This window comes from Ursus maritimus, unplaced genomic scaffold (assembly GCF_017311325.1).
Source record: "Ursus maritimus isolate PB19 unplaced genomic scaffold, ASM1731132v1 scaffold_23, whole genome shotgun sequence".
Taxonomy (NCBI): domain Eukaryota; kingdom Metazoa; phylum Chordata; class Mammalia; order Carnivora; family Ursidae; genus Ursus; species Ursus maritimus.
The window spans coordinates 7,478,203-7,497,676 of record NW_024424786.1 but is presented as its reverse complement, the minus strand read 5'-3'; the positions used below and the strand labels follow the sequence as shown (position 1 = coordinate 7,497,676).

The window sequence follows — 19,474 nt, the reverse complement described above, 5'->3', positions numbered from 1 at the left end:
ATGTTCCATAAATGACTGAAACCATATGATAATTGTCTTTCTCTGCTTGACTTATTTCGCTTAGCATTATCTCCTCCAGTCCCGTCCATGTTGCTGCAAATGTTGAGAAATCGTTCTTTCTGATGGCTGAGTAATATTCCATTGTATATATGGACCACATCTTCTTAATACAGTCATCTGTTGAAGGGCATCTCGGCTCCTTCCAGAGTTTAGCTATTGTGGACAATGCCGCTATGAACATTGGGGTGCCCTTCTCTTCACTACATCTGTATCTTTGGGATAAATACCCAATAGTGCAATTGCTGGATCATAGTGTAGCTCAATTATTACTTTTTTAAAGGGACCTCCACACTTTGTTTTCCAAAGTGGCTGTACCAACCTACATTCCCTTGTTTTACAATCATGAAGGGATCCCCTTTCTCCCATCCTCTCCAACATTTGTTGTTTCCTGCCTTGTCCCAATTTTGCCATTCTAACTGGCGTAAGGTGAGTATCTCAAGGTGGTTTTGATTTGAATTTCCCTGATGGCTAATGATTTTGAACATTTTTCATGTGTCTGTTAGCCATTTGTAGCCTATATCTTTGGAAAGTGTCTGTTCATATCTTCTGCCCATTTTTGATTTGATTATTTGTTTCCCATGTATTGAGTTTGAAAGTTCTTTGTAGATCTTGGATACCAGTCTTTTATCTGTAGTGTCATTTATAAATATCTTCTCCCATTCCATGGGCTGCCTGCTAGTTTTTGACTGTTTCCTTGGCTGTGCAAGAAGGTTTTTATCTTGTAGAAGTCCCACAAGTTCATTTTTCTTTGAATCATGCTGCCTTTGGAGATGTGTCATGAAAAAAAGTTGCGCTGGCTGATGTCAAAGAGGTTGCTGCCTATGTTCTCCTCTAGATTTTGATGGATTCCTGTCTCACATGGGGTCTTTCATCCATTTGAGGTTTTATCTTTGTGTATGGTGTGAGGGTGGTCAAGTTTCATTCTTTTGCATATAGCTGTCCAGTTTCCCATCACCATTTATTGAAGAGACTGTCTTTTCCACTGGATGTTTTTTTCCTGCTTTATCAAGGAATTAGTTACTTTAAAGAGCTGAGGATCCATTTCTGGGTTCTCTATTCACCATTCCATTGGTCTATGTGTCTGTTTTTGGCGCCGGTACCATATTGCTTTGTCTTTTTGTGATCACAGCTTAGTGAGTACAGCTCGAAATCCGGCAGTGTGATGCCCCAGCTTTGTTTTCTTTTCAACAATTCCTTGGCGATTCGAGGCCTTTTCACGGTTCCACAAATTTAAGGGGCTATTTGTTCCAGTTCTCTGAAAAGGGAAATGTCATTGGTATTTTTGATTGGGATGGCATTGAAAGTGTAGATTGCTCTAAGGTAGCATAGACATTTTTAACTATGTTTATTCTTCCAATCCATGAGCATGGAATATTTTTCCATCTTTTTGTGTCTTCTTCAATGTCTGCCAAACATTCAAAGAAGAAATAATACCTATTCTCCTGAAGCTGTTTCAAAAAATAGAAACAGAAGGAAAACTACCATACTCATTCTATGAGGCCAGTATTACCTTGATCCCCAAACCAGGCAAAGACCCCATCAAAAAGGAGAATTACAGACCGATATCCCTGATGAGTATGGACATCAAAACTCTCAACAAGATCCTAGCTAATAGGATTCAACAGTACATTAAAAGGATTATCCATCATGACCAAGTGGGATTCATCCCTGGGATGCAAGGGTGGTTCAACATTCACAAATCGATCAGTGTGATAGATCATATCAACAAGAAAAGAGTCAAGAACCATATGATCCTCTCAATTGATGCAGAAAAAGCATTTGACAAAATACAGCATCCTTTCCTGATTAAAACACTTCAGAGTGTACGTATAGAGGGTACGTTCCTCAATTTCATAAAAACCATCTATGAAAAGCCTACAGCGAATATCATTCTCAATGGGGAAAAGCTGGAAGCCTTTCCCTTAAGATCAGGAACTTGACAAGGATGCCCACTCTCGCCACTATTATTCAACATAGTACTAGAAGTCCTTGCAACAGGAATCAGACAACAAAAAGGGATAAAATGTATTCAAATCGGCAAAGAAGTCAAACTGTCTCTCTTCGCAGATGACATGATTCTCTATACGGAAAACCCAAAAGACTTCACCCCCAAACTACTAGAAGTTATAGAGCAATTCAGTAATGTGGTGGGATACAAAATCGATGCTCAGAAATCAGTTGCATTTCTATACACGAATAATGAGACCGAAGAAGGAGAAATTAGGGAATCCATTCCATTTACAATAGCACCAAAAATCATATGTTATCTCAGAATTAACTTAACCAGAGACGTAAAGGATCTATATTTTAGAAAGGACAAATCTCTCTTGAAAGATTATCCCCACTTGTGATGGAATGTTTAAAACCTTAGATGCAAAAACATATTTAATATTTATATATAATTTTATATACACAAAATTAGATCATCTATTACTTCTAAGAACCTTGTGAGGTACATAAGGGCAGGTGCTACTGAAATTTAACAGAAGAAAGTGAGTCCTAAAGTAGTAAAGTGAATTGCTCAAAGCCATCTGAGTTTCCAAGCTTATTCAGTGATATACACACATTAACTATTTGCTGAACAAATGGATGAATGCATGCATGCATGAATGAATGAATGAACAAGCCACCAAACACACTGGGGCTGGATCCTGGTCTTGAGGCCACAGTATTACCAGGCAGTGGCTCACTCCTGAGATTACCTACATTTAGGGTATTTGCTTTATATCCTGTTAGACTTGACTTTGGTCAGAGGGTCTTCAAGATGCCGAACTGGGGCGGTGGAGCAAAATGCGGCGCCTGCGAAAAGACAGTCTACCACGCAGAAGAAATCCAGTGCAACGGAAGGAGTTTCCACAAGACCTGCTTCCACTGCAGTGAGTTGGGTGAACACCATGCGGGCCCCACCACAGCCAGAGGCCATTTCAAAGTTCACATTTAGCCACAGATACTGTATATCGGTGGTCCTCAGGCTCTGGTCCTGGGACCGACAGCAGCAGCGGCACCTGGGCACTTAATACAAAGACCACTTTGGGGGCACCTGGGTGGCTCAGTCGGTTAAGCATCTGGCTCTTGATGTCAGCTCAGGTCTCGATCTCAGGGTCATGAATTCAAGCCCCACATTGGGCCTGGGGATTGGAGCCTACTTGGAAAAAAAAAAAAGAAATATCACTTTAGGGCCCTACCTAAAATGATGGCCTTCTTCTGGGCACCCTCTCGCCAACTGCTTGCCCAACTCAGAGGCCATTACCCTGCGGCTCAAAGTCAGAACAAGATGGCTTGCAGCTGCCACCACGGTGAAAACCTTGACCTCGTAGCAACATTTACAAAGTGTGACTTGGCAGAGAAAGGAAGCCATCGCTTATCTGCAGCCAGCATGGATCTGGCTCTGTGTTGTTCCCACTGGCCAGTGTTACTGAAGCCAGCTGCAACTGGTCCTTCCAAAAGAAAGAATCTGTGTCAGGCAAGGGGCAAATATGCCAATTCTGTAATCGTTCAAAAGGGAAGAGTTTGGGGCCTGGGCACCAGGAGCCTGACAAAGGGAATCTTGACCATCACCTGCTGGACACAGGTGCACAAATGTCAAAACTGAGGGGAATACAAACCCTGGGGTCCACCTGGAAGTCTGGCTTTGCCTGACCCATGACTTTGGACAAATCAGTTCTTATCTCTAAGCACCCACAGCAGAGCCAGGAGTAGAACCTGTACCTTCAGACCCTCAGTCCCACCCCTTCAACATGACTTCGTTCTAGAGTTTTCAATGCCTAGTCCAGTTCTGGGAGAAGAGTCTTTTTTTGGCCACTTACTTTCCTTGCTTCAGTCTAGTAGGTCTGGCTTAAGGGCTAGCTCTGCTGGACATTTGGCAGACCTCCTTCCCACTTGGTCCCCCACGCCACTGCCATGATTTAGCCCAGTGGCCACAAGGCATCATACTGCCCCAAACGGTTTCACATGGAACTTCAAGGGTTGGGCTCCATCTGTTAAAGCATAGAGGCACTTTGTCCTTAAACTGCCAGAAATAATAATGTTTTACCTGTGGCCGGAGTTTCCATGATCTCTTACCTTCCAGGGCAAACAGAATTCTCATCGAAGAGCAGGGAGAAGCACAGCTCTGAGTAACTGGGTTGGTGGATTACTAAGGTTTTGGGTTCTAATGATGGGTAATTTATTTTTTGAGGTGGGGAGGGACAGAGAGAGAGGGAGAGTGCAAATCTTAAGCAAGCTCCATGCCCAGCACGGCAGATCCTGATGCGGGGCTCAATCCCACAACCCTGAGATCATAACCTGAGCCGAAATCAAGAGCTGGACACTTAACCGACTGAACCACCCAGGCACCCCAATGGGTAATTATTTTTAAGTCATCATACACATCCATCAGATTCATCATTATTATTACAATTATCCAGAGTCATTGCTCAAGAGTCCCTTCTATAACCTTCTGGCTTTTGTCCAAAAACAGTTAGTGCTCTTTAAAAGGAGTAGGCGCAAGAAACAATGGAAAGACCACTGGAATTAGAGTACAAATGACTAGGGTTTGAATCTGGGCTCTGCCACATAATAACTGTGTGATCTTAGGCAAGTGATTTCACCATTGTGAGCCTCAATTTCCCCATCTATAAAATGGAGATGACGGTACCCACCACACGGGTTGTCAGAAGATGAAAACTAGGGTTCTCGATCGGGCCTCTATTCTCCTCGGATTAACTTTAATATCTGAGTGAGAGAGCAGGATGTGGTAGGGAACCTTGCCATGGTCGGGGGTGTCTTGTTTTCCTCAGGTAGCAGGAAGATGTCCTGTTCAATGGAGCCATGGTAGAAGAGATGTGAGCATTTGCTGGTACATCCCTTTTAACCCTTTGATATTTTCCTTACAACTCGTGGGTGGGATGAGGATCTGAGCAGCACACATTTCTGTGGTAGTGGACAGAAGGGTCCCAGAGTGGAGCCTGCTTTTCTATTTTATCACCCCAGGACTTGCCTGTCTATAGGCCACCCTGTAGTTGTCATAAATAGGCAAAGCCTACCTTAGCTTGTCCCCCGGCCAGTGTTCTCCGAACTTCTAGACAAATCTTAATCCCCTTTACCAGTGTTGAACAAAAGAAATAGAATGCAAGCTACATATATACATTTAACGTTTCTAGTAGGCATATTTTTAGAAAGGTATAAAGAAGCGACATTAATTTTAAAACATTTAACCCAATATATCCCAAACTATAATTCCCACATGTAATCAACATACACATTATTCATGGGATATTTTATATTCTTTTTTGTTTGTACTTAGTGTTTGAAATCGGTGTGTGTCTTGCACTGACCACACATCACGTACACGACGGTGAGTGGCTAGAGCAGAGCCTGTGTATGAAAGCTGGTCAGGACCCGGGGTGTGGCCATAGGAAGGGCCCAGTAATGAGGGGTCATACACAGTCCTGGAGGGATGGACTGGAGCAGGGGTCAGAGGACTTGAGACCAGTCATGACTCCGCAACTTACTGGGGTAGAATCATGGACAAGTCACTGGCCATTATTGACATGTGCGTGCGTGCATTTATCCACTCACTCATTCATTTATTCAACAAACGTTTACAGAGGACTAACTCTGGGCCAGGCCCCACGCTATGTTCTGAGGATATTAAAATACAAGTGTTGACCTCAAGGAACTCAGAGCCTAGAATATCAATGAATATTGGAGATGTTTTTCTGGAGGCTTGTAGCTGATAGTAACAAGAAGGGTAGAGATAGGTAATATATATGTTCAAATGTAAGGCATTTTTCACCCCAAATTATTCCTCATTAAAAAGGGTTTGCCTTGTGTTCAAAGCCTTATAAAGCATCTCATGCTATAGGAGTCTCTCATTTTTTGTTTTACAGAGAGTTTTTTTAACACATACGACGTTGACATAATTGTTTAATGAGTTCCCATTCGTTTCGCCATCCACACAACCACCAGCCCCTCACCCACGACCTTGTCTTCGCCCGCTCTCACATTCAATTACTTCACATTTTCAAATAAAATACTATTTGAGGAAGACATATTACCCTGCAACAACTTCATTCAAAGCTGGATTGCTTATAAAGGTCACTTGAACTGGTTAAAAACAAAAAAGGAGGCAAATAAATTGAATGCGCGTGTGTTATTCATTCTTGGCGCTACGACCGCACTATTATAAGCAGTGAGTACCACCATAAACAATCTTTAAGAGTCACCGTTACAAAGCAATGCAGCAAGTTATTAAGTTATGGAAATCCTACAAATATATTTTTAAAGATTTTATTTATTTACTTATTTTGAGAGAGAGAGAGAAAGAGAGAGAGCATGAGTGGGGGGAGGGGCAGAGGGAGAGAGAGACAATCTCCAGCAGACTCCACAGCAAGCGCCAAGCCCAATGTAGGGCTCGATCCCACGACTCTGAGATCATGACCTGAGCCGAAATCAAGAGTCAGACGCTTAACCAACTGCGTCACCCAGGCACCCCTCTATATATTCTTTAAAGCTGCCCAAATATTACGCTAATAGGCAGTTCTGGTTGAGATATAAATTCCAGGTGACAGCCTCTTGCTCCGGTACAAACAGGGCTACCCCTCAAAAACGCAGACAGAAGTGGGGAGCTGGAGAGCTCAGTGCGCTGCCTCCAGAAGACACTGGTGATAGAGAGATGCTGATTGCGAAGATGCAGAGAAAGAATTTGGATACAGTCGTTCCCTGAATTTGTATGAGGTTAGAGAAAGGAAACTCTCCAAATCGACATATCATTGACCTCTATAATTAAATCAAATATCATAAGTAGGTTTTTAATAATTTCATTTACATCCTTAAAAGTTTATTTTCTTTTATTTGAATTTGATTAGCCAACATATAGTACATGATTAGTTTTAGATGTAAAAAGTGTATTTTTTCAAATTGGCACACACACAAAAAACCCTTTTCTATATGTCTTCTTTTTGGAAAATGGAGGCTTGTCTTATATACTTTGTATTATGGGGGATACTTTATATTGGGTAATATACAGTGACCGGGGGCTTAAGCCAACATAAGCCGAAGGTCTACCCCTTCACCACCTCCCACTCCCAAAACTGGATCAAAAGTAGCTTCAGTGGTAACCGTCTCCTTGCATATCACGGTGTTCTTCAGAGGCCATGGTAAGTAGAGAAACTGTTCACCCCTGATTCTGATACGATTAAGGAAAATAAACTCATCCCCAGCCTCAGTGCCTTATCCCCTACCCACCCCCGCACACACACAGACAAACAATTTCCTGGTGTCATGTGGGCTGAGACACTCAGGGATTCAGGTTGTTGGGATTCAGGGACAATATTCTTAGCTGGTCCAAGACCACACAGCTGGTTCTGCTCCTGGCCTCCGCCTCTTTCTAGCTGTCCCTTTCCTGCTTCCTAGTTTCCTCACCTGTGAAATCCGGGGTGGGTGCCGTGGAATCCACACCTCAGAATGCTCTGGTCAGGAGTCAAAGTTGTGCTCTTGGCCAGAGAACCCCTCTTGCTGGGTGTCTTGGCTCTGAGCATGGCATCCGGGCTTCGGATGGGGGAGGAACCATGGCCCCAGCCCCCTGACCCTCCCTTCCTCGGCAGTGGCCTGCAGGAAGGCTCTGGACAGCACCACGGTTGCAGCTCACGAGTCGGAGATCTACTGTAAGACCTGCTATGGGCGCAGGTATGGCCCCAAGGGGATCGGGTACGGACAAGGCGCCGGCTGCCTCAGCACGGACACAGGCGAACATCTGGGCCTCCAGTTCCAACAGTGAGTTACTGCCCTGCTTCTCCCAGCCCAGTAGAGCCCCAGCTATCGGGACAGTTCATTCTGTTCCCATAGCAACGTTTTCTGGAAGTGGGAGAATGGACTCTATTGTTGACTTGCCAACAATAGGAATCCTCAGTCTGACCAAGTTTTAACAATGTGTCATCTCTTCCAAGACTGTCTTCAAATTATCTGCCTTTCTAAAGGGCAATTACTTTTACACCATGGCTCTTGGTTTGCACATCAAGAGAAAACCCAGAAAGTACAGATTTTCCATTGTTTAACCTTTGCTAAAACTGCATGGAGTCTCTTTTCTCCCCCTTTGAGCGCTTCTGTGTAAATCACATAAATATGGCAGGGAAGCAGTGGCTATTTGCTGTGGGCTTGTCACTAAAAGATTTCTTCCCTCGGGTTGTGAGATGACTCATGTCCACATCACAGGGAGGGTGGGTCTGCAGGGAGGGCCATGGGCCTCAGGAGTAAACAATCAATGATGACTGTTCTGTGGGCTTCCCTAGCTGCCCCCTGACAACACCATGCTGACGTTCCCCGAGCACGATCAAGGAAGCTGGGCTAGAACGCCGTACAACCTCCATCCACCAGGCTGGGCTACTGTCTTGATGATCGCGCTGACTTCCAGCCTGGAACTGAGTACAGACTGACAGCCACTTGCCCCCAGTGCTGTCTGGCCAGCTGGTATCCGGGCTCAGCTCCACAGTGGGGCTAGACAGAAAGGCCCACACGAGGCAGTGGCCCATGGAGGGCCTCCCCCAGAGAGCAGCAGTTAAACCATCTAACGAGTCATCTGGCCCCTTCCAAAGAGAGTAGCCCATGGTAGAGCCCGGGAAAATGATGCAAGGATGTATGATAAGTCATTTGAATTTTTCTCATTACTCAATCCCAACCAGACACTGTTTAGTGAAGAAAGATACCGACCGTGTTCTTGGCCACGCATTGCCCGAAGCCCACTCTTCTCTTTTAGGGCTTCCTTGTGACACTGAGCCAAGAGGGACAAGAGTCCACAGACCTGGGGTTTGGTCCCAGCTCCACCAGCCATGAGCTGCCTGACCGTGGGCAGGTTCCCCTCCAACCCTTGCTCTCCTCCAACTAGCCCTGCCTATCTTAGAGGTTATGATGAGATGCGAGCGGTAAACGTACAAGGAAACACCAACAGAGATGGACACGAGGGGGGGATTCCTGTGCTTCTGTCTTAGATGTTGCTCACACGGGGACAAGCGACCTTTTGAGGCAGGAGGACAACCTGAACTGTGACAAGAATGCGTCAGTCTATTGGACTGTGGTTTACTATCAGCTATTGAGATCCCATCTTGCTCTATGGTATCTTCACAACTCACTCCGCAGAGCAGACTGGTAGGCTTGGAGATGGTACAGAAAATCTAAACACTAGCCACAATACTAACACGACAACAACACAAGCCAACACACATAGAACACTTGCTAAAGGCTTTGCGACAGAAAGGAAAGATTTAAGCCAATGACAGCTAGGTTTGTTAGCTCTTACTCCATGCCAGGAGACACTCAGACTTCTAAGTGCTTTCCTCATGTCCCCTCATCAACCCCTCTCAACAATTCCGTGAGGGAGGCACCATGATTAGCCCCCTCTTCCAGATGAGGAGTCTGAAGCTCAGAGAAGTTAAATAACTCGCTCAAGGTCACACAGCTAAGTCCTCTTGGCCAACAAGGTCTATAAGTTTCACTCATTTGTCTGTTCCCACCAGGTCCCCAAAGGCTGCACGCTCAGCCACCACCAGCAACCCTTCCAAGTTCACTGCGAAGTTCGGAGAGTCGGAGAAGTGCCCCCGGTGCGGAAAGTCAGTCTATGCTGCCGAGAAGGTGATGGGAGGTGGCAAGGTAAGGGCTGCCATGTAAGCCAAATGGGCCTTGCTCATCTGCACAGGATCAGTCCGGAGGAAATGAGAGAGGAGAGTAGGAACTGCGGGCAGGTGGGAGCCAGGCCCCTTATCCTCCTTTGCTCCCAAGACCCACGTGAGGAGCCACCCAACCTCACCCACTTTCCTGGGCTGTGGCTGCCACTCGGCAGAGCCCTTGGAAGCTAGAACTGGTGCAATTCAATGCAACAAGCCTCAGTCCACTAGGCGGGAGGCACCTAGCTAGAAGCTCAGAGATACAAAGGTTCACGAGCCTCTCTTCCTTCAGTGTCCAAAATCCTTCTAGAAAGGTGTCAGCCCTGTGAGCCTGTCACCACTGCATAACTCGATCACCAGTGATGGGTAGAGCAGACACCTCACAGCAGCGAGAAGCATCCTTGCTCACAAGCCTCTTGGCAATTGGGGGTCACCCAATGCCCGAGACAGTACCGCACACTTGCTCTACAAGCTCTGGTTTCAGGGTATTCACCAAAGGGTTTGGGTCCAATGAAGGAAAAGAAAAGTCTGCTTATACTGAAGTGGAGTGGGGTGGAAATAAGAGCCGTGGACAGTGCCTGACTTCAAATATGAGGGCAGTCTCCAGCCTATGACCGGCTACATGAAGATGTATGAGAACCCCCAGGCCATGCCTGGTGGACAGGCCGGCGTACGGAAGGAGACCATCTTGTGACAATCCAAGCCATGCGACTCTCTTCCGTGAGAAATACACAGAGTTCTAGCAAAGCTGAATTACCTGGCTAATTGCCTTCTTTCTTCACTTCTTTTCTTCTTTAACTTTATATTCAGTATAAATGAATATATTCAGTGCCCCAAGTCCGAGTTCCTTTCTCTCTACCTTATTCCTTGATTTTCTAGAAGGGGGAAGCCCTTTTCTATTTAGTCTGTTCTGAAGGAATACATATGGTGATCACTTTGACCAATTTATTTGTAGGGATTCTGAGAATTGCTGGCCAAATCCATAGCATCTCATTTTGTCCGGTCTCCTGGAAAAATTATTCTGGGGTCAATTAGATACGTGAGTGGTTAAGACAGTGGCACTCCTTCATACGCTGCTGGTGAGATTTACCATGGAAACAGAAACGCTGCCCCCATACTAATGCAGCTCTCCCGCTCTCCTGCACCCCTCAGCCTTGGCACAAGACCTGTTTTCGTTGCGCCATCTGTGGGAAGAGTCTAGAGTCCACGAACGTCACTGACAAAGATGGGGAACTGTACTGCAAAGGTGAGTGGTTTTGGGGACTCTCTTGAGATGTTTTCCCAGGGAGGGTACCCTTAGAGTTTGGTAAGTTGCGTCCAGCCAAGAGGCCTGTGCTTGCCAGGAGGCATGGCTGCTCAGGCCGAGCAGAGTTTGGGCTCTCAGGATGGAGAGCAAAACCACCCCCCGACCCAGCTTTGGTCCTCTCCATTGCAGCATGTTGGAGGGGGGACCAGATGCTTGCAGATGCTCAGTGGTTCAAGGCAGCTGGGTGCTTGAGGGCAGAGAGGACGAGAAGGAAGCAGTGTCCTGACTCCGGTCCTGGAAGAGGCCACAGGCCACAATAAACAGCACCACATTCCCTTCTGAAAACTCAAATGCCCTCTGTCTACCTGAGTGGTAGTCACGGGTGACTGGGGCAGGATGAACTCTTTAGTTCATTAGACTACACAATAGTCATTAGTTTAGAGAGTCTGACCTCTCTTTAGTTTATCGAGACGTATCTATATCTTTCGCTCCCTCACTCCCACTCGTGCTCTCTCCCTCCTCCCTTCCTGACGTTTCTGTTTCTAATGTTGTGTATCACTTAGTGATTGCAGGGACAGGACTGAGAAACTGGCGTTTCCTTCTGGTCCTCACAGCTCTACCCCCAGATGCCTCCACGATCCCTTGGTCTTGTGGAGAGATGGGCGAGGTTAGCTCTCCTCTGAAGCTACGGAAAGGAGGGGATGCACTGGGGCCAAGGCAATGTGTCCTCAACCTCAGAGCCTCTCCGGGGCCTACTGTTTCTCGGTGGGGTCCTCCTACCCTTGCACGTAATGATGGGTCCCAAGGTGTCCAAGTGTGTGTGTTGGAATGGGGTGAGAGGAGCCATGGGAGAGGGGAAGAGGGAGGCCATTCCCAATCAAGACCGCAGGGTGCCAGAGCTTTGCCCACGGTGAGACACAGTGCGAAGGAACACACTGTCCCACGGGAGGTACCTTCTCCCAACAGCGGAGGACACGGAGGGTCCTCAGCATTCACAGGCCAAAAACCCTAAAATGCTGCTGCAGCCAGCGGAGGCCGACACGTAGACAGATAACTGCATTGCCAGGGGGAAAGCTCTAGTAGCACCCAGTGCGGTAGCACACCGAGGCAAGTGAGCAGCGTGGGGTCTTACCAAGGCTTCTTAGAAGACAAGCCTCCTCTGGTCTTGAAGGGTGAATGCGGGCTTTGGCGGGGGGGATATTCCAGGCACGGGGAGCAGGGCGTGCAATGGCACCCCAGCCAGGGCACCACGGTTCGTTTCAGGGACTGCGGGTAGTTCCATGTGCCTAGGGTGTGGGGAAGGAGGCAGAGGTAGGAGGGGACGAGGCTGGGCAGGCAAGCAGGGCCCATTTTATGTTGACTCAAATGAGTCATGCCTGCGAACACTTAGTCCTAAGTGCCCAGAAGTGTGAACAGTTTTTATCAGCAGATCAAGAGTCAATGTAGTTCAATGTACTTCCAAGTTGCCTTATGAATACATGTATCGCTAGGATGCCCCTCACAGGTGAAAGGGCGGTGTCCAGACCCCAGGAAGTGCAACGATGGTCTAACCAACCCATTCTCTCTCCCTTTCACCCCCCTCTCGTTCACAGTTTGCTATGCCAAAAATTTTGGCCCTACAGGTATTGGGTTTGGAGGCCTAACACAACAAGTGGAGAAGAAAGAGTGAAAAGTGCGCCATATACTTCCACCAGCCTCGAGCATTTGCCACGTCCTCCTGCTCGACGGAAACCCTTGCCCGATCATCCCCTCGCTGGGGTCGGGCAGTATTTCTCTTCGGAAGTGATCATAGTTTTTACCCAAAGTTAGAAAACACTTTTGGAAGAAAAGTATTAAAAGTCTAACCTGTAACAAATGCCTTATTATTTCTGATACGTGGGGTGGGAGAGGCAATAAATACGTGTTTTAGTGGCACCTTGTGTATTTCTGGATATTTTCTTTAGAATAGAGGGAGTTTTCAAAAAAAAAAAATACAGAGCGGTTTTGAAAAACTCACTGCAAATGATGTCATGAATCTTGCTGTCAACTGGGGAAGGCGTGAGGAGGAGGAACAAGAGGCAAAGGAGAGCGGGCTTCCAGAATCAGTCTGCTGAGCTGCTTTCTCCCTGCTAACGGAGAAGGAAACGAGGTTCCAGAGGAAGCAGACAACAGGAGAGCAAATTCTGGAAGGAACATCAAAACCCATGAAACTGCTGAAGAGTCAGTCCTTTTGTGCTACGATGGGCTTTGCAATCTTCACACATTTCATGAAAACCCGGAAATGGCAACAAAATGTGGAGTTTGCTTCTGTGTTATAAACAGGAGGATGATTTTCTTTTATTCTGGGACAATTCCCTAGGGTTTAGCAATTTTCTGAAAACCTCTCCTATGTCAAATTGCCAGCCTCACCGTGAGATGCAGCCAATTAAAAATGTCTCTCTGCCTCTTCAGCAAGTTCTCGGCAGCCCAGGCGTGTGGATTTTCTCGGGGCTCTGCTTTGAACAACGATCACATCTCTCCCGCCCCCATGCAATTCGGAATTATGGGAGGGAATGAAAGCAAGTGAGTACCTAGACTAAACCATGGGTTTTTCTCTGCTCCAAGTCTCAAGAAGGCTTTCTTTAAAACGAGCACTTACTCGAGACTGCTTCCACACGCTGTCATTGACAAAGCCCCACACTGACTTTATCATGTATTTACCTACTAGGTTCTTGACGCTCAAATGCAATTACATTTTATCATTTTCTCTATTGGATTGGCATGAATAGAATGGCTCAGAGAAAAACAAAGAGCTGGCAGAGGTTACGTCCCAGTCTACTTTCAAAGAGATAATGCAGAAGTATGCTTTGTTTGTCCAGAGACCCCTGCTGGGGTAATTCGGCCATCGGGTTCCACCAAAATGACCTGAGGGTGGAAATACTACACATTTTATATTCTCTGGGGAACGTAGCACAGGGCAATTATTTTTCATTTGTAAGCTTTTGGCCAGAGTTGTCTGGGATACTGTGAATGTCAATCAAATAATTAATAACACCAGTGATAAAACGAAATAAGTCAATCAAGTCCCCTTTAACCCACACAGATTTTAAAAGCAATATAGTACCTTGGCCTTCACTATGAAGTCCCCTGCCCTAGAGACTTCCAGGCGTGCAGAGGGGTAAGATACACATGTGAGATGATCACCGGGCAGTGCAGCCTTCTCCTCCTCTACCACATCTCACAGTTACCAGCCCCACCATCCACCCACCCAGGAGACGGAGCTCAAAACTTGAGTCTTCCTTGGCTTTGTCCTCTCCCTCACCCTCCCTTGCCTCACTCCCCAAGCCTCCTGGATTCTGACTCCAAAATGTCTTTAGAATCCATCCCTTCCATTCCTACCCTTTGGTATACGTAGTTGTCAGCTAAGGCTTTCGTAACGAAGGACCATGGACGGGGTGGCTCAAACAACAGAAATCACATTTGCACGCTTCCAGCGGCTAGAAGTCCGAGATTAAGGTCTCAGCAGAGTTGGTTTCTTCTGAGGACCTCTATCCTCATCTTGTAGATAGCCACTTCTCCCTGTGTCATCACATGGCCTTCTCTCTGTGCATGTCTGTGTCCTAATTTCCTCCTCTTATAAGGACACCAGTCCTATTGCATTAGGGACCTTGAAAGGCCTTATTTTAACTTAATTACCTCTGTTAAGATCCTATCTTCAAATACTATCACATGCTGAGGTTCTGGGGGTTAGGATTTCAACATATAGGTGTAGGGCCGGGGGAGGAACAGAATTTGGCCCATAACAGTATGTCATATAAGGACTTTCACAAGTTGACCTTGGACTTACACTTCAACTTAGCTTTAGACCTTCCAGAGGAGCTCCAGCTACAAAGACTTGAAGCTTTCCAAATAAGTCAAGTATCCTCACTCCGTCATGCTTTTGCTAATGCTGCTCTTTTTTGCCTGAAACGTCTAGAACACAGAGCCCCTTCCACCTTCACCACCTCACCCAACTTCTCAGTCTGGAGAACTCCTATAATCAAGTCATGGGTCAAATGCCATCTCCTCTGCAAAATCTTTCCTGAACTTCCTGAGCGGAATCCACCTCTGTGTTTCCACTGCCAGCATATAAGTGATACAGCACTGCTCTCTTTACATTGCAATTTTGAATTCCCATCTGCTTCCTTGTTAGAATGTGATATGTATGTTTTCATAGTGCTCTAGGAACCATAGGCATTTTGTAAGCATCCATTGAGCGAGTGAAGTGGGAGAGAGTGTAGGCTGGAATACAAGCACATTCTCCTAGGATGTAAAAGAAGAGATTATTATATGCTGAGTGAAGGAGTTTGGAAAGGAAAAAAAAAAAAAAAACAAAGCAAAACAAAGAAAGAAACTTATTGTGGTTTAGTGGTCTTTGTGTTCTTTGTTTCCCCTCGACTTCCTGAGCAATGTTCTACATTTTCTGGGCTCACCTACCTTCAACTGGGACACGGGACTGAGATTGGTCAACGGAGTCTCCGTTCTCTTTCCACATCTGTGGATGCAGAAGGGCCAGCGGGCACCGAGGCTCTAGGAAACGGCAGAAGCACTAGCTGGGAGGGAGCTTGGGTCCCCGCAGGGAAGGGTGTCCGCAAACAGCTAAAAGGGCGGTAACAAAGGGGGAAATAAGCCTTACGTTAAGCAGTGAGATTGGGGGGGGGCAGTTATTACTGCACGAACTCCCTACACCGAACTACTCCCAGCTGCAATACCGAACGTGCTATAAATATTCCTCTTCTCACTGTTCGGTGTCCAGCCAGTCTGCTAACCACAGGCAGGATCCTCAGGATTCTGCCCGATAGTCGTGGAAGGGATTCAAATGCAGTCTCTGATGTGACTACACAGATATTTGGGGAAAAGAATGAAGTTCTGGCATCTCAGCCAGCGTAAGAGTCCCACCCCCCTGGCCTCGACAAACAAAACAAGCCCAGATGTGGCCACTTCACCCCCAGGCTACTGCCTTCTCCCAGCTCCTCTCAGAGTCACCTAGTCCCACTGCCTGTGCGGCAGCCTTCTGCGTGCTCTCCTTGCTGCCCACCCCACTCCCAGCCGCCGCGGCTCCGCCCGAGCCCGCCAATCACCTTCTAGCCACAAACCCCAAGCTTTCCTCAGCTCCTGATGAGTGGCTCCTTCCTCCTTGAATTCTTTGCCACTGTGTTCTCGTGACTATCCTCCCATCCAACCCCCTCCCTGGCCCCTCCTCCTCTCCTGCTTGCTAAATCCATATTCTGTAAGGCCCTGTTCCTGCCCCCCCCCCCCCCCCCCCACCAACCCCTCACATTTTCTTTGTTTGCCTGGGTTGTCATCTTTGGTCTCTTTCTAGAATTGATCTTTCCATTTCAGGTGGGCAACTCCCTGTTTCATTTGCATCTCATTTTTCTACCTCCTTCCTGTGACAACCTCATCCATCTCTGTTCATGACTCCCATCCATGCCCTGGCCTCTTTAAGCTGCCTTCCAGACTTTTCCACTGCACAGCGTGCAATACTTCAAACTCAGTAGCCCCCAACCACCAAACTCATCCCCTAGTCTCTCCATGGTTGTCTTTGCTTCTCTGAAGAGCACTGCCACCCTCTCATTCACTGGGTTCAAAGTCATCTTTGACTCTCCCTTCTTCCCCCCGACATTCAATCAGTAATCTGGGCCTTCATTATTCTTGCCTAGAACATTATTAAAAGCTTATCTCTAACATTCTGTATCTGTCAGGGTCCAGTCAGAAGACAGAAACCACACTAGGTTTTTTGGTTTTATTTTTTTGTTTTTTAACAGAGAAAATAATAGAAGGAATTGACTAAGCAGGTGCTAATAGTTTTCAAAAAGTAAAGAGGAGCACACTGATTTAGCAAAGAGATGGGAACTGCGGGAAGCAGCCATGATGCTCGGGGCTGGGGAAACAAAGAGAAGAGATGGGGGCACCCTTATTCAGATGCCCCCAGGACAGGTTTCCGAGGGCTAGGAGTCAGACCTCCCAGCAGAGAGCGCTGTCTGGTTCCTGCTGGGGCTTCTAAGGGAGCATGATGTACGTGGTTTGGGGAACACGGGAGAAAAGCTAGACACTGATTCCAACTGTCACCAGCAGGTCTTGTTCTTTACAAAGAAGTTTTTGGTTTCAGTGATTTTCTACATTGTTTTTCTTATATTTAATGGATTTCTTCTATATTTACTGCTTTCTTCATTCTGTCTACGTTGACTTTAATTTTCTTTCTCCAGATTTTTTTTTTAAAGACTTACTTATTTTCAGAGAGAGAATGTGTGAGCACACATACAAGCAGGGGTGGGGGTGCAGAGGGGGAGGGAGAGAGGGAGAACATCTCCAGCAGACTCTGCACTGAGCACGGAGCCTGACGTGGGGCTTGATATCATGACCCTGAGATCATGACCTGAGCCAAAACCAAGAGTCTGATGCTTAATCAACTAAGCCACCCAGGTGCCCCTCTTTCTCTAGATTCTTTTTTTTTTTTCTTTTAAGATTTTATTTATTTATTTGACAGAGAGCGAGCACAAGCAGGGGGAGTGGCAGGTAGAAGGAGAAACAGGCTTCCTGCTGAGCAAGGAGCCAGATGCGGGATTCAATCCCAGGGTCCCAGGATCATGACCTGAGCCGAAGGCAGACACTTAACCCACTGAGCCACCCAGGAGTCCCAGGAATTTGAATTTTAAACAAGTGATCCCCAGACACCACCCCATCCCTATCGTAGGCCTGTTATTCTGATGTAAATGTTCTATGGACCCCAATTTGAGAGTAATTACTTGCCAGGGGTTGGTGAGAGCAGACAAGAGGATGTAAGAGGACTTTTCACTGACAAGTGAATAAAGAAATTGCTCCTTATTGACCCACTTAAACACAGCTCCTTAGCTTAACATTCAAGGCCCCTGGAGATCTGGTCCCAATCAACAAGTCCAATTTACGGACCAAGCTCCCCACTTTAAACACCCTATAGACCCAGCCTGTCATGGTTCTAACTATACATCAGACTCTCCCATTGTCTCACTTGTAGAGTTCTCTCCATGAGAATGCCTTTCACTTCCAACTCTATATTTCCAAACTAAATATCATTGAAAGACCCTTTCTAATGCCTTATTGTCCATAAATATTCGATCACATCTACTAAGGCTCTCTCCAACCTCTAAACTCTAACAATATCTTATTTGTACCCCTCTTATGGCTTTTAATATTTTCTACATTATACTACAGGCTCATTTATCTTAGCTTTTCCTCTAGACTGCAAGCTCTGTGATTAGTATGCCCAATTAAATGTTATATGGCCTGAAAGACCTACCATGGTGCTCAATAAATATCTACAGAATAATTTAAATTAATGAAATGTGCTTTCCTTATTACATATCAATTAGAAGTGCTGGAGTATAGTAGTTTGGAAGGTGTGAGGCAGGGTATTTGAATTTTAAACAAGTGAGCCCCTGCCCCATCCCTGTAATTCTGATTAAATGGTGTATGGACCACAATTTGAGAATACTTGGTAGAGTTTGAAGAGAGAGAAAGGGAAAGGATATAGCTTGAGAAAGTCCTTCTCTCCCCCCAGTTGAGAATCAGTCTTCAACAATTATGATCACACCACATCCTGCTTTAAAACCATTCATTCATGCATTCAATGAATTTAAATGTTTATTGAACACATACAATGTGTCAGACAGTATTCGTGGTGACTGGCACTCTAGAGCGGCGACCCCATTTAGTATCTAAGTGACCTTGGAGAAGACAGGAACTCCTTTAGGCTTTAGTTTTCTTATCTGCAAAGGCTCTATAGAGGAAAGAACAGATCCTTGAAAAACTGAAAGGTCAATGTGCTTAGAGTACAAAGCATGGTCCAGAGTAAAACTGGTAAACCAAATAAGGTTATGTTATTCAAGGCCTTGGAGGTCATGATGAGAATTTTAGCCTTTACCCCAAGGGCAATGGAGCCTTAAGAAATGGTTTTCAGCAGGAGGGGCCCACGCCCAGGGGCATTGATATACAATACCATGAGTTTCATTTTTCCTCCAGAATAAGGGAAATTAGCAATTACAATCACATTAGTTTAATATTTTGAGGGTACTAAGTAAAAACAGTAATTAATCTTTAAGACTTCCTCTGTTCAATTTTCTAAGTAAGATGGAAAACTAAATTAAATCTTGCTTACTGGTATTAACAGTGAGCTCAACCTATTCCTGGAATCGTGAATCAGTTTATGTCCTATATAAACCTTTTTGCAATTTAAGATTCTAAAAGTGTTAAGTGTCAGAAATGAAATCTCAACTACAAAAAAAAAAATTTATTAAATGTGAAAGTAAAACAGGTACATCTATTTAAATATTTTTTACATATTTATAGATAAAACAAACACAAATAACTTATCAAAAATTACAAGTTTAAAGAATAGTACTATTTTGAAACAACCAATTTGAAAATATCACATTTTCTCCATAATTAGTGAATATTATCTCCAAAAAAATGTAACTTGTATTTTCTTGTGAAAAATAAAATCTTTTTTAGATGCCTGCCAAGATTGTTCAGGAACAGTCCATCTTGCTAAATC

The 19,474-nt window shown here is 45.6% G+C and overlaps 1 protein-coding gene across 2 annotated transcripts; it reads left to right on the top strand.

Moving 5' to 3' along the window:
- Positions 1-2,570: 2,570 nt before the first annotated feature.
- CSRP3 (cysteine and glycine rich protein 3) lies at positions 2,571-13,851 on the top strand. Of its 2 annotated transcripts, none has more exons than XM_040638893.1 (5): positions 2,571-2,936; positions 7,647-7,815; positions 9,552-9,666; positions 10,851-10,944; positions 12,537-13,851. In XM_040638893.1, the coding sequence occupies exons 1-5, from the start codon at positions 2,678-2,680 to the stop codon at positions 12,611-12,613; spliced, it is 714 nt and encodes a 237-aa protein (XP_040494827.1). In that variant the 5' UTR covers positions 2,571-2,677; the 3' UTR covers positions 12,614-13,851. The 2 variants fall into 2 exon arrangements, with proteins under 2 accessions (XP_040494827.1, XP_008685130.1); XM_008686908.2 differs by having other exon boundaries at positions 9,552-9,684.
- Positions 13,852-19,474: the final 5,623 nt, after the last annotated feature.